Below are 15,060 nucleotides of genomic sequence, written 5' to 3' on the forward strand. Positions count from 1 at the left end.
CGTCATACAGCATCGGGTCTATTTGCGTATTCGTGGTGCGTCAATGGTGGCTCAACCAATCAAAAAATAACATGCCGACCCCGACATTTACCGCCACCATCCACCATCATTGTTTTCATTTATTGGTTTGGTCTACTTTGAATTTGTATTTTGTACAGTTGAATTGAATTCAGTTGAATTTTGGTTTCTGTCTGTCACATGAACGGAATACAAAATGTGAAGAGCTGAGGTTTTATCATTATTCACTAGTTAAATGAAATATGTTCTTTAATAATTGTTGTCTTCTTTACGTTTTCTTTGATTACCTAGTTTAAAATGAGTGGCCCGATATCTCAAGTGATCGCTTGCGAGCACAATTCACCCTTGAAATTTTATGAAGGTATTTTAGCTGCACTCGGGACTGACCATGTTGACAGTGAATTACCTTTGAAACCATTTACTGAATGCGGAATCGGTACCACCAATAACAACACTTTGACTATCGTAAGTGACTTCTCATTCCTAAGCCCAACTATTTACAGTCCGATCAGGATATTCTTCTCAACTGCTGGGTCCACCGATATCTCATAAGAGGGTGAAAATTCCTGCTAACAGCATACCTTTAGCTTCCAAAGAAAGGTAGAGCTCGCTTATAGCTCAGAATTATTTTGCTCATTCAGTTTTCAATCCATGAAAAGGAATAGATAGGGTTATGTCGTTGTTTGTAGGTTGAAGTTGATTGGCCTGATTCCGCCTTGTGGATATACAGCCACTTTCAAAACTGCAGGATCACACATTAGATGGTCATTTTCCCTGGAAACAAAAAAATTATCTGCGATTCAAAACACTCCTGCTTGAGATCAGGATTGCTTGTAACATGATGACCATCTCAGCAGAGGGCCTTTTTATCTGAATTGTAGAGGATTGCCATGAATCGTGTCTCTTTTTTATCTTGGTCCACTGGCACAGTTGTTGGGCGTTCTATTCGTTCCAGTGGAACACTTGGACCGCTCTTCCGCCAGTTGAACCGGCCAGAACTGCAAAGAACCCAACCCATCGTGTCCCATGCGTTCCACGGATGAAAAAAAAAGCCATTTGGATGGTTCATTGCGATCCTCTGTGGTTCAGGCAGCAGAAAGCCCTCTGGTTACATCTAGATATAGAAAACATATAGTGAATGATATGGCTGTGGCAAGGATTTTTGCAGGATTTTTAAAGGCTTTTTGTATACATGTGTGACGTAGTAAAGAAACCAAAGGGTCCATCGTAAAGTTAAAAAGAGCATTTTCACGGGAAGAAAAAATTAATCGAAATCTAACCAATCAGATGACAATCAAGTTGATATACCTAGACGAATTTTTGTGAGTGTATACATCACACTGTAGCACCTCAAGTATGTTTACATACAATTTGACCAGGAAACTCTTTGAAATAATGCCAAGAGTATGTTCTGAGTGATCATTGCAAATTGCTTTGCCTTTCGATCTCTAATATTTCTGTGGGATGCACTTTTCTACTTAGCTATTTCAAAATTTTTAATCTTCAAATTTTGTGTTTAAATCAAATTAATTATAACTTTCTCACTGGCATGTAATTATTTTGACAAGGGATGCATTTTGCCCCAGCCTACAGAGCATCATTTGTGCAATTCAATGCTGTTCGTGTTGCACCAATGATGCTCCACAGACTGCGGTGAAACGCATCTGTCCTTAGAATTAATATGTGCAAATGAGAGAATTTTGAATAATCGTGGTGGCAGTTGAATAACCATCCAGGGAGCTGATGAAAGAGAAGCTTAGATTTACTCAAAAGTTAAGGGATATTCTCGGAAAAATTGAAAAATTTGCTGAATTCGAAATTGTACTAATTTTAGATTATTAGTTTTAGTGTAATTTTCATTTGTGATGCAAACGCTGATGTAGTTTTTCAACTTCAAACTCGTTTCTTTAAAAAAATCAATGAAACTGTCAATTTATTGTAATAGAAAAAGCAACAAATATTCTTTTATCTTTCATCATGCATCTTTATCAATTATAGTAAAAATTAACCTGTCATTTTTTCAGGGGGCAGTGTCTAAAGTTTACCCTTTAAAAAGGCATGTAGGTTCAAAGGGTGCTGTCAAGATTATCATTTTGGAAGGAGGTAATTGTTTCTTCTTATTTTTCTGCTATCATTTTTGTAATAATTTATTTTCAAACCAGTTTTACTGTTCTGCGTACACAACCCGATGGAAAATTACGCAACATTATGCAGCAAAATTTCTCAATTACGCAAGCCATTACACAGAAATTGTCTATACATATAGCAATTACACAGAAAACTTTCAAATTACGCAGTAATTACTCAGTTTAAGTCAAATTATGCACAATTTCACGGGTATTTTAAAATTCTGAAATCTTTTTGTTTCTTATTAAGGTAGGTATCAAGAAATAAAGGTTGCAACATTGCTCCTTGGTAAAAAATTCTATCTTCACTACGACTATTTACCAATATTGGCAAGACGTACCTAACCTGAAAACTGAGGCAAAAAATTGAAATGGTCAAAAAAATTCAAGTAAGCGCGAATTACGCAGATTTCTTGAAATTACGCAGCCACTACGCAACGATCCTCCAACTACGCAAAACGGCAACACTGTTTTAAGCGGATACTAGTACCTTGATTACACTGTCATCAAAAGTGACAACCTTTGAAGCTTCTCAGTTTACATCTCACAAAGTCTGTATTTTTCAGTTGAATACTCAGGAGTGAATCACTGATAGCTTTTCTTCCAATTTTCAACACTTACTTTCTTAACTCTGCAATATTGTCTGCTGTTGATGCGCTATTTGATGTCTTACCTCATCCACCACCAATGGGTCTATTAATCATATTTTCCTTTGATTTCCTCCACAGCTCTTAAAAAGGACAAAGAGAAAAAATCGCACCTGCGTGTCATGCTTTTCAATGAATGTGCTGAAGAGCTAGAAAGCGCCGAAGTTCAAAAAGGAAATCTCATTGGATTTTATGGATTCCATGTCATTCCAAACAGTTCTGTAGAGTATTCAAAAATGTATTCAAAACAGGAACACCTTCTGGAGTATCAAATCACTGTCAAATGTCAGCCAAAGAGAAGGGTGAAAATGTTCTTCACAACAACGGTAATGTTCATTTTCAAATGGCTCTCTCTAAAGCCTTTTTAAATCACACTGAAAATCGGTCATAAGGACACTCAACTGATCAATTGATTTAGGTTTCTGATGTAATATACAGTTGATCAAACATGCCCTCGCTGCAATGCCAAGCAAGGAAAAAAAGTGTGTTTGCTGAGGTGCAGCAGAAGGTCATGGTTTTTTTTTTGTTTTTTTTTTTTCAACCAGAAGACTCTTCTGTAATGAACCACAAAACAAGGTGAGAATTTAAGAATACTAATACTTGTCTCTTTATCCGAATTTCAGATAGAACACCATTCGCGCAAAAATAATTACTAAAAATAAAATCCCAACCTATATGTGCAATGTTTTCCCATGAGTAAATTCAAACCTCCTTTTCATGAAAAAACGAGTCTGTGTGTGTCATATCGCGCACTAAACTTTGCCGTAACAGTCTCTGCGGCATGAAAATTTGGCAACCTCAATCTTGCTGCTTTGGCTCAGCTGTTGCGCCTTTTTAACATTTTGAACAAGACAGGGTAAGGAGGGAACACTGTCCAATTCAGAAGCCTGTCAAAACTGTTGCAGTGGATGTTTTGATTCAAGGAGACTATTTTTTTACTTGTGAGTGGGAAATTCGAATTACCACTCGACGAAATGCTTGGATTTTTTCTTGAAATTCTGCGATCTGTCTTGCATTGAATCGTTCATGAATGTTTGAATTAGATTTGTGCCAAGTGGGTTCTGCTTACACATGCCTGGAGGTGGCGGGAGACGCATCGAAGGCGGCGGGGGAAAAATAACCTCCTAAGCGTCCTGTTTATCCGATTTCAAAAACTCGAGCTAAAATTAAAGCTGAAAGTATGCCTTATATGCACATCTAATCAAATTTTTCCTATCTTAAATACTTTGAAATGAGATCAAAACACCCGAGGCTTTTGGGATTACCCTTGTAGATTATGGTTTTTTTTTTAAAGCGGGAGGTTCAAATTGATGCACCGAAAAACGATAATATCTTTATCAAGAGTCACTGACTTTCAGTAATTTTCACTGTTCAATCATAATCCATGTGAAACTTAGATGGGAATTCATGTATCATATGCTTGAATTCGCATCTTGTCTTGTAGTATTTTGAAATTTTTTCAGTATTCCTAAGGATCTAAAAAATGAAATTATGTTACCTCAATAACATAACATCTTGCAATGATATTATACTTTCTAGCCTTCCTTTTAGGAAAAGTGCCACTATCTTATTATTCATGCCATGCATCTCTTTTTTCCAGAGCTTAGAGACCACCTCTCAACTTGATTCTATTGAACAAACCAAAGAATCAAAGAATGATAAGGTAAAGATCACTAAAAGACCCCATAAGCTCCTCTCCTTAAGTTCTCAGCGGTCTTATTATGAACTTCCAGAACTTAAAAGGAGCAAAAATGATGAAATCATGCATATAGAGCTGAGTGATTCTGATGAAGGGGATAAAGGAATAACCAGGACAACAAGGTCTAATTCTCAGAAATTGGGTGAAACAAAAGGAGTGGATGGTGAGAATAACCGAAATCGATCAACTAATGTCAGAAAAGAGATGAATGGTCATCTTGAGAAAACCGTCAAAAACTCTGCTGCAGCTAATGTCACAAACGGAAAAAAAGTTGATGTCAAAATCATTAATGGAAGTGCAAAAAATTCAAATGAATTCCTTACAATCGCTAACCACCTCACTTACAAGTATACAAAATTAATAGAGGCACCAAACTGCGAGAAAATGCACTGTTATGCAGTTGTAACAGAAACTGGGGTAAGTAGTACTTCATTTTCCAAGCATATCATTTTGATATCTCTCAATACACATTTCTCCTGAAACTATCTTGAAGTAAGGAGTCATAATTAAATGTAATATAACCCTACACTCTTGTTTCAAACAAGACATTTCAATTCCCATTTTGTGCATCTTAGGCATTGCAATGGCAAACGTTTCCTATGTAAACGAAGACAAAATTCAAAGCATAAAAATGAAAACAATTCTATTAAAAATTTACCATTGCAGCCAGCAAATGTCCTGCACTGATCTTCTGATTTTGCGTGGCCAAGTGAGTAAGTAAAAAATTGTCTGTCATATACCTGTATCCTCTGCTTGAATGAGTCCATCAACAAAGGACAATAATGCCGCTCTTCTCTTTGTTTTCTTAAATTTTTCTAACTATAACTGCTCTTAAGACACCAAAATCCGAAGGACAAAGCATAGAATACCAAGTAATTTGGTGCCAGCCGAATTTCAATATATACTATTTGATATTCTGTTTTGTAAGCTCCCTAAGCTCGATGAACTGTCAAAATTGAACTTTCTCTTTACCAATGTCGAGAAAAGTGGGTCTGCAGAGTAAATTTTCGGTCTTCTCACATGCACTTTCTAAGCATGGAAAAGTAGAATTGTTGATATGTCCATGTGGACGCTGTGCCATACATTGTTATCATTGGGAGAAATTTCATTATGTTTGTTGGTTATTATCTTCCTGGTCTTTGAGGAAATAAAAGCTCTCCATGATCACCAATAAGATGTTGCATTCTTTTTACCATACATTATGTGGAAAATACCCAAAAATTTCACTTATCAGTCCTACTTCCCTCAAGATAAAAGACTCAAGACTTTTGAAATTTGATTTCAAAAGTTCACCATGCTCAAGAGGCTGTAGAGAACATTATATCTAATTATATCGAATTTTTGCTGCAGTTGAATTCCGCGATATTCTGTGCGTAGTCCTTTTTATTTCTTCCTTTCTTTCTTTCTTTAAGCTGGGCTCCCAAAATGTTCTCAAATTTTTTAGCAGAAACATGATTCCCTATTTCAGACTATGAACGTTAATTTCATTAGCATTGAGTTGTAGGAAAACTTGCCTGAATAAAACCCATGTCGAACAATTTCAAGTCTTCACTAAAACTTGCCCTTGAAGTAGAGGAGGAAAAATAAAGTTTGCTGCTCTACTGGAATACCCTGACTAATATTCTTTTTTCAGACCCCACATGCAGGTCCAACAAAAAACGTTCTCAGGATAAAGGTAACCGATGACTCTCTGGACGAACAAGACATCAAAGTATCAATATTCTATGAAAAGGGTTGGGAACCTCCACTAATAAGAAAACATCAAATAATACGGTTTCATCGACTCAGAGTTAGTATCTTTAAGCTCTCTGCTACTTATATTTTTAAATAACGAAAAATAAATGTATTTCAATGTTCTCATCAGTAAGAAGGGAGGCTTAAAGCGATGCATTTCACAACGTTCTATTAAATTCAGAGATAGGTTAGAGTGAGATTTGAAGTCATATATTTTTTAAAATTCTAGTTTGATGTTGTAAGCATATGCCTTCATTAATTTAGTTGTGTTTTAGTTAGTTACACAAAAAAGCAACTTTTTGCCTTATGATCTGCTTGTTTTCAAAGAAGAATTTGACTTAAATTTTATTTTCGGTTTTTTCTACGAAAGGGAAGTTAAAATTTTCTTACTCTACTGTGAATAATCAATGCTAATCTCTTTTCTATGTGTTAATTTTGGGTATTCTTAGTATGTTTAATGTGCGCTGCAAGAAATTCTGATGATAAGATAACATTTCTTGCAGTGCCTCAATTCTTACCTTGTCCAGCACTGCCGTGTTAAAAGAAAAAGACGTATGAACATTCGATAGTTTCCAGATTTCCTCCAATAAATTGTTTATTTTTAAGGAGAGTTATAAATATTTTCTTTTGAAATTTTTAGATAATCAAGATTTGATCGAGAATAAAATTCTCTGAAAAATTGGAGGGGAAATACTCTCAGATTTCCTTGAAAATTCGCATTTTATCAAAAGAAATTTAGCAAAGTTTGAAGGCACATACAGCATTCTTTCTCAGCTCGATAGATTACTCCAATAGCATTCTCTGAAAACCACATTTTTGTATACAGGCTTCACATCTATCAAGTCTATGCCATAATTTTAGTTTATTTGGATGTTAGATTTTGAAGTTTTTCTACAGAAATTTTTGTTAAGTATTTCCTTAACCAGCTGTACCAATGCCTAAATTTTGAATTTATCTCCTCTCTTTTCATGGGGTCATATAATTTTTTTTTCCTGTCCCTTTTTTTCTTCTGTTTTTTGAAACCTTTCCGTTAACTCTTCTTAATATGCTGCTATTGCTTGTCAAATGTTTTTCCTCTTAATTTTTTACCTTACATTTTCAGCTGGAATTATTCAATGGAAACAGGGATGGATCTGTCAATTCACAAGATTTTATGGTATTTAATCCAGAAGAGTGTGATGCAACTGCTAAAAAAATTAGAGGGACATCATGGGCGAAAAAGTATGTCACATTTACAGGTATGTTTGATGAAAGAGAATTTATTCATATTGTTTTTTTTCCATTTTATAAATGTTAGGTAATTGTTTTTTGGCTTGCAGTATTGAGTCGCCACTTTACTCCAACGAATCTGAACTTCTTTCTCTGCTCTATACTACCTGTAACTATTTTTTTTCAATTTTGTATGAATTATGCGATAATTTGACAACAGTTTTCTTGCTTTTGTTTTAATTCTAATGACAAAAAAAGTACTTATAATAAACTTTTCTTCATCATATTAAAAATTTAAGGACAGCCAGAAGAAACTGAATATGAATCTTGGCAGGCTTTCTGTTGGGACTCAAAGCCATATAAAAATGCTCGAGTAGCATAGCTTATCAACGACTTCAACCTTGGTTTTGGGTGTTTTTAATGTAATTCTTTAAAATTGACTGTAATTATTTAATCTTTTTTGGAATAATTCTTTAGTCATAGTTTCCATGTTGGGTCATTTCATATAGAACCTACCAGCCATGCAACCGCCCGACTCGGATTTTGATGATAAATTTTTTTCTTGATCAGACCACCAAATAATGAACTTCTGCAAAATATTAGGTCTCAAATCGAAAAACTCACCGAGATATGAATTTTTGAAGTTTTAAGAATTTTCAAGAAAGTGACGTTTCGAACTTCTGAGAAAGAGAGGGTCGTTTTTCCCAATAAAATTCACACCGGTCCCATTTTTCGTCGGATTGAAGTGAAAATTTGACACAATGTCAATGAAAGTATGTAGAGTTGAGAAAAAAATGCATGAAATGTTCGACTTCACTCATTGATGTGCTGCGGTTGATTCTTTGTTGTGATTTTGTCTGATTTTGGCGACAAAACCTTCCCCTCTTCAAATGCCCATAACTTTTGAGCTGCAAATTATTTTTCGCTCCAATTTTTTTTAAAATGCTCCTAAGAGTATTAGAAAGACGCCTAAAGAACAATTCTGATGGTGTTTTGGGCTTTAGTATCTTTTTTTCACTTTTGTCCAAAAAAGGCGTAAAAAACTGAAAATAACACCAAAATGATTCCGATAATCGACCATTACCCTGAAAAGTCAACTCAAAAATCGCTCATTTTTTGCCTGAATGGTCCTTACTGTGTGTACAATATGTTTGAAAAATACAATCAATGATATTTTGGGTTTAAATATCTTTTACTTCGAGTTTTTGCCCAAATAAGGCGCGCAAAACTGAAAAACACTGAAATTACGCCAATTATTGGCCCCAACTTTGGAGTAGCAACTCAAAGATTGCTCACATTTTTACTGAATGGTTCTAACTGCATGTGAAATGCATCTGGGGAATAAAAGTGATGGTATGTTCGGTTTCCACAACCCTCCTCCCAACAATTTTACTCAAGAGAGGCTCGCTTAACTGAAAAAAGCGCTAGGAAAATCTCATTAACCGGCCATTGCATTAAAAAAGCAATTGATTGGGGGCCCAGATTTTTCACCAAAAGACTCTTGTTGTATGGGAAGCATACTAACTTGAGAAGTGAATATAGTGTATTCTTGGTTGTATATAGTAGTTTTTTCCTTCAATCCTATCTTTAAGATCGGTATTTAAAGGAAGGAAATAAAACTGCAGGTATCCCTTAACTGGTGGGCATCCCTATTCACATTTAAATGCGATATACTGACTCTTGGATGTGTGTTCGCCTGGCTGTTATGTGTCTCTTTCGCACACCCAAGCGTCCCGCCAGGCGATTTTCTTTCTCTCTCGCACACTAAAGCGTCCCACCAAGGGCAACCGCTCTCTGAGGGTCGCGGGGGAACGCGATGCGCGTTTGCCGTAAAAACAACGCAAGTCCAACCGTGCGACTTTCTTTCTCTCTCGCACTTATGCGCGAGCCGCCTGGTTTTTTTCTGTCTCTCTCGCACGACCAAGCGTCCCGCCAGGCGATTTTCCATCTCTCTTGCACACTTGAGCGAGCCGCCAAGGACAACGGAGGGCGCAACCGCTCTCAGAGGGTCGCGGGGGAACGCGACGCACCTTTGCCGTAAAAACAACGCAAGTCCAACCGTGCGATTTTCTTTCTCTCTCGCACTTATTCGCGAGCCGCCAGGCTGTTTTCTATCTCTCTCGCACAACCAAGCGTCTCGCCAGGCGATTTTCTATCTCTCTCGCACACTTGAGCGAGCCGCCTGGCTGTTATGTGTCTCTCTCGCACACCCAAGCGTCCCGCCAGGCGATTTTCTGTCTCTCTCGCACTGGGTACCCTTGAACGGGGCGACCGAGGGTGCAACCACTCTCGGAGGGTCGCGGGGTAACGCGATGCTGCTTTGACGGAAAAACCACCCAAGTCCCGCCTGGCTATTCGATGTCACTCTCGCACTTATACACTTCCTACCTGGGCGATTTTCTGTCACTCTCGCACACTTTAGCGAGCCGCCTGGCTATTTGCTGTCTCTCTCGCACTTATACGCTTCCTACCTGGGAGATTTTCTGTCTCTCTTGCACTGGGTGCCCTTGAACGGGGCAACCGAGGGTGCAACCACTCTCGGAGGGTCGCGGGGGAACGCGATGCTGCTTTGACGGAAAAATCACCCAAGTCCCGCCTGGTTATTTGCTGTCTCTCTCGCACTTATACGCTTCCTACCTGGGCGATTTTCTGTCACTCTCGCACACTTTAGCGAGCCGCCTGGCTATTTGCTGTCTCTCTCGCACTTATACGCTTCCTACCTGGGTGATTTTCTGTCTCTCTCGCACTGGGTGCCCTTGAACGGGGCAACCGAGGGTGCAACCACTCTCGGAGGGTCGCGGGGGAACGCGATGCTGCTTTGACGGAAAAACCACCCAAGTCCCGCCTGGCTATTTGCTGTCTCTCTCGCACTTATACGCTTCCAACCTGGGCTATTTTCTGTCGCTCTCGCACTTATACGCTTCCTACCTGGGCGATTTTTTGTCTCTCCCGCACACTTGAGCAAGCCGCCTGGCTATTTTCTGTCTCTCTCGCACACAATCGCGTCGTGCAAGGCGATTTTCTTTCTCTCTCGCACCTATACGCTTGCTACCTGGACGATTTTCTGTCTCTCTCGCACCGGGTGCCCTTGAACGGGGCAACCGAGGCTGAAACCACTCTCGGAGGGTCGCGGGGAAACGCGATGCTGCTTTGACGGAAAAACCACCCAAGTCCCGCCTGGCTATTTGCTGTCTCTCTCGCACTTATAAGCTTCTTACCTGGGCGATTTTCTGTCTGTCTCGCACTTATACGCTTCCTACCCGGGCGATTTTCTGTCTCTCTCGCACACTTTAGCCAGCTACCTGGCTATTTTCTGTCTCTCTCGCACTTATACGGTTCCTACCTGGGCGATTTTCTGTCTCTCTCGCACACCCAAGCGTCCCGCCAGGCGATTTTCTGTCTCTCTCACACTGGGTGTCCTTGAACGGGGCGACCGAGGGTGCAACCACTCTCGGAGGGTCGCGGTGGAACGCGATGCTGCTTTGACGGAAAAACCACCCAAGTCCCGCCTGGCTATTTGCTGTCTCTCTCGCACATAAACGCTTCCCACCTGGGCGATTTTCTGTCTCTCTCGCACACTTTAGCGAGCCGCCTGGCCATTTTCCGTCTCTCTCGCACACAATCGCGTCGTGCAAGGCGATCTTCTATCTCTATCGCACTTATACGCTTGCTACCTGGGCGATTTTCTGTCTCTCTCGCACTCGGTGCCCTTGAACGGGGCAACCGAGGGTGCAACCACTCTCGGAGGGTCGCGGAGTAACGCGATGCTGCTTTGACGGAAAAACCACCCAAGTCCCGCCTGGCTATTTGCTGTCTCTCTCGCACTTATACGCTTCCTACCTGGGCAATTTTCTGTCTCCCTCGTACACTTTAGCGAGCCGCCTGGCTATTTTCTGTCTCTCACGCACACAATCGTGTCGTGCAAGGCGATTTTCTATCTCTCTCGCACTTATACGCTTGCTACCTGGGGGATTTTCTGTCTCTCTCGAACTGGGTGCCCTTGAACGGGACAACCGAGGGTGCAACCACTCTCGGAGGGTCGCGGGGCGACGCGATGCTGCTTTGACGGAAAAACCACCCAAGTCCCGCCTGGCTATTTTCTGTCTCTCTCGCACTTATACGCTTCCTACCTGGGCGATTTTCTGTCGCTCTCGCACTTAAACGCTTCCTACCTGGGCGATTTTCTGTCTCTCTCCCACTTATACGCTTCCTACCCGGGCGATTTTCTGTCTCTCTCGCACACTTTAGCGAGCCGCCTGGCTATTTTCTGTCTCTCTCGCACTTATACGCTTCCTACCTGGGCGATTTTCTGTCTCTCTCGCACTTATACGCTTCCTACCGGGCGATTTTCTGTCTCTCTCGCACACTTTAGCGAGCCGCCTGGCTATTTGTTGTCTCTCTCGCACTTATACGCTTCCTACCTGGGCGATTTTTGGTCTCTCTCGCACACTTTAGCCAGCTACCTGGCTATTTTCTGTCTCTCTCGCACTTATAAACTTATATCGCGTCGTGCAAGGCGATTTTCTTTCTCTCTCGCAACTATACGCTTGCTACCTGGACGATTTTCTGTCTCTCTCGCACCGGGTGCCCTTGAACGGGGCAACCGAGGGTGTAACCACTCTCGGAGGGTCGCGGGGGGACGCGATGCTGCTTTGACGGAAAAACCACCCAAGTCCCGCCTGGCTATTTGCTGTCTCTCTCGCACTTATACGCTTCCTACCTGGGCGATTTTCTGTCTCTCTCGCACTTATACGCTTCCTACCCGGGCGATTTTCTGTCTCTCTCGCACACTTTAGCGAGCCGCCTGGCTATTTGTTGTCTCTCTCGCACTTATACGCTTCCTACCTGGGCGATTTTTGGTCTCTCTCGCACACTTTAGCCAGCTACCTGGCTATTTTCTGTCTCTCTCGCACTTATAAACTTATATCGCGTCGTGCAAGGCGATTTTCTTTCTCTCTCGCAACTATACGCTTGCTACCTGGACGATTTTCTGTCTCTCTCGCACCGGGTGCCCTTGAACGGGGCAACCGAGGGTGTAACCACTCTCGGAGGGTCGCGGGGGGACGCGATGCTGCTTTGACGGAAAAACCACCCAAGTCCCGCCTGGCTATTTGCTGTCTCTCTCGCACTTATACGCTTCCTACCTGGGCGATTTTCTGTCCCTCTCGCACACATTAGCGAGCCGCCTGGCTATTTTCTGTCTCTCTCGCACGTATACGCTTCCTACCTGGGCGATTTTCTGTGTCTCGCGCACTTGTACTCTTGCTACCTGGGCGATTTTCTGTCTCTCTCGCACTGGGTGCCCTCGAACAGGGCAACCGAGGGTGCAACCATTCTCGGAGGGTCGCGGGGGAACGCGATGCTGCTTTGACGGAAAAACCACCCAAGTGCCGCCTGGCTATTTGCTGTCTCTCTCGCACTTATACGTTTCCTACCTGGGCGATTTTCTGTCTCTCTCCCACTTATACGCTTCCTACCCGGGCGATTTTCTGTCCCTCTTGCACACTTTAGCGAGCCGCCTGGCTATTTTCTGTCTCTCTCGCACGTATACGCTTCCTACCTGGGCGATTTTTTGTCCCTCTCGCACACTTTAGCGAGCCGCCTGGCTATTTTCTGTCGCTCTCGCACTTATACGCTTCCTACCTGGGCGATTTTCTGTCTCTCTCGCACTTATACGTTTCCTACCTGGGCGATTTTCTGTCTCTCTCCCACTTATACGCTTCCTACCCGGGCGATTTTCTGTCTCTCTCGCACACTTTAGCGAGCCGCCTGGCTATTTTCTGTCTCTCGCGCACGTATACGCTTCCTACCTGGACGATTTTCTGTCTCTCTCGCACCGGGTGCCCTTGAACGGGGCAACCGACGGTGCAACCACTCTCGGAGGGTCGCGGGGCGACGCGATGCTGCTTTGATGGAAAAACCACCCAAGTCCCGCCTGGCTATTTGCTGTCTCTCTCGCACTTATACGCTTCCTACCTGAGCGATTTTCTGTCTCTCTCGCACACTTTAGCGAGCCGCCTGGCTATTTTCTGTCTCTCTCGCACGTATACGCTCCCTACCTGGGCGATTTTCTGTCTCTCTCGCACTTGTTCTCTTGCTACCTGGGCGATTTTCTGTCTCTCTCGCACACCCAAGCGTCCCGCCAGGCGATTATCTGTCTCTCTCGCACTGGGTGCCCTTTAACGGGGCGACCGAGGGTGCAACCACTCTCGGAGGGTCGCAGTGTAACGCGATGCTGCTTTGACGGAAAAACCACCCAAGTCCCGCCTGGCTATTTGCTGTCTCTCTCGCACATATACGCTTCCCACCTGGGCGATTTTCTGTCTCTTTCGCACACTTTAGCGAGCCGCCTGGCCATTTTCCGTCTCTCTTGCACACAATCGCGTCGTGCAAGGAGATCTTCTATCTCTATCGCACTTATACGCTTCCTACCTGGGAGATTTTCTGTCTCTCTTGCACTGGGTGCCCTTGAACGGGGCAACCGAGGGTGCAACCACTCTCGGAGGGTCGCGGGGGAACGCGATGCTTCTTTGATGGAAAAACCACCCAAGTCTCGCCTGGCTATTTGCTGTCTCTCTCGCACTTATACGCTTCCTACCTGGGCGATTTTCTGTCTCTCTCGCACACTTTACCGAGCCGCCTGGCTATTTTCTGTCTCTCTCGCACGTATACGCTTCCTACCTGGGCGATTTTCTGTCTCTCTCGCACTTGTACTCTTGGTACCTGGGCGATTTTCTGTCTCTCTCGCACTGGGTGCCCTCGAACAGGGCAACCGAGGGTGCAACCACTCTCGGAGGGTCGCGGGGGAACGCGATGCTGCTTTGACGGAAAAACCACCCAAGTCCCGCTTGGCTATTTGCTGTCTCTCTCGCACTTATACGCTTCCTACCTGGGCGATTTTCTGTCTCTCTCCCACTTATACGCTTCCTACCCGGGCGATTTTCTGTCTCTCTCGCACACTTTAGCGAGCCGCCTGGCTATTTTCTGTCTCTCTCGCACTTATACGCTTCCTACCTGGGCGATTTTCTGTCTCTCTCGCACTTAAACGCTTCCTACCTGGGCGATTTTCTGTCTCTCTCCCACTTATACGCTTCCTACCCGGGCGATTTTCTGTCTCTCTCGCACACTTTAGCGAGCCGCCTGGCTATTTTCTGTCTCTCTCGCACTTATACGCTTCCTACCTGGGCGATTTTTTGTCTCTCTCGCACACTTCAGCCAGCTACCTGGCTATTTTCTATCTCTCTCGCACTTATACGCTTCCTACCTGGGCGATTTTTTGTCTCTCCCGCACACTTGAGCGAGCCGCCTGGCTATTTTCTGTCTCTCTCGCACGCAATCGCGTCGTGCAAGGCGATTTTCTTTCTCTCTCGCACCTATACGCTTGCTACCTGGACGATTTTCTTTCTCTCTCGCACCGGGTGCCCTTGAACGGGGCAACCGAGGGTGCAACCACTCTCGGAGGGTCGCGGGGCGACGCGATGCTGCTTTGACGGAAAAACCACCCAAGTCCCGCCTGGCTATTTGCTGTCTCTCTCGCACTTATACGCTTCCTACCTAAGCGATTTTCTGTCTCTCTCGCACACTTTAGGGAGCCGCCTGGCTATTTTCTGTCTCTCTCGCACGTATA

At 43.0% G+C, this 15,060-nt stretch overlaps 1 protein-coding gene across 2 annotated transcripts in view; it reads left to right on the forward strand.

Annotated features, from left to right (window-relative positions):
- Positions 1-98: 98 nt before the first annotated feature.
- The window catches only part of LOC109033194 (uncharacterized), a 40,327-nt gene continuing 25,365 nt past the window's right edge, over positions 99-15,060 (forward strand). For both annotated transcript variants that reach the window (XM_019045693.2, XM_019045694.2), the window contains exons 1-6: positions 99-483; positions 2,043-2,121; positions 2,873-3,117; positions 4,392-4,907; positions 6,124-6,279; positions 7,327-7,462. In XM_019045693.2, coding sequence (XP_018901238.2) covers positions 316-483; positions 2,043-2,121; positions 2,873-3,117; positions 4,392-4,907; positions 6,124-6,279; positions 7,327-7,462 — 1,300 coding nt within the window. In that variant the 5' untranslated portion in view covers positions 99-315. The remainder of the gene's footprint in view (positions 484-2,042; positions 2,122-2,872; positions 3,118-4,391; positions 4,908-6,123; positions 6,280-7,326; positions 7,463-15,060) is intronic.

Source organism: Bemisia tabaci, chromosome 1 (assembly GCF_918797505.1).
Source record: "Bemisia tabaci chromosome 1, PGI_BMITA_v3".
Classification (NCBI taxonomy): domain Eukaryota; kingdom Metazoa; phylum Arthropoda; class Insecta; order Hemiptera; family Aleyrodidae; genus Bemisia; species Bemisia tabaci.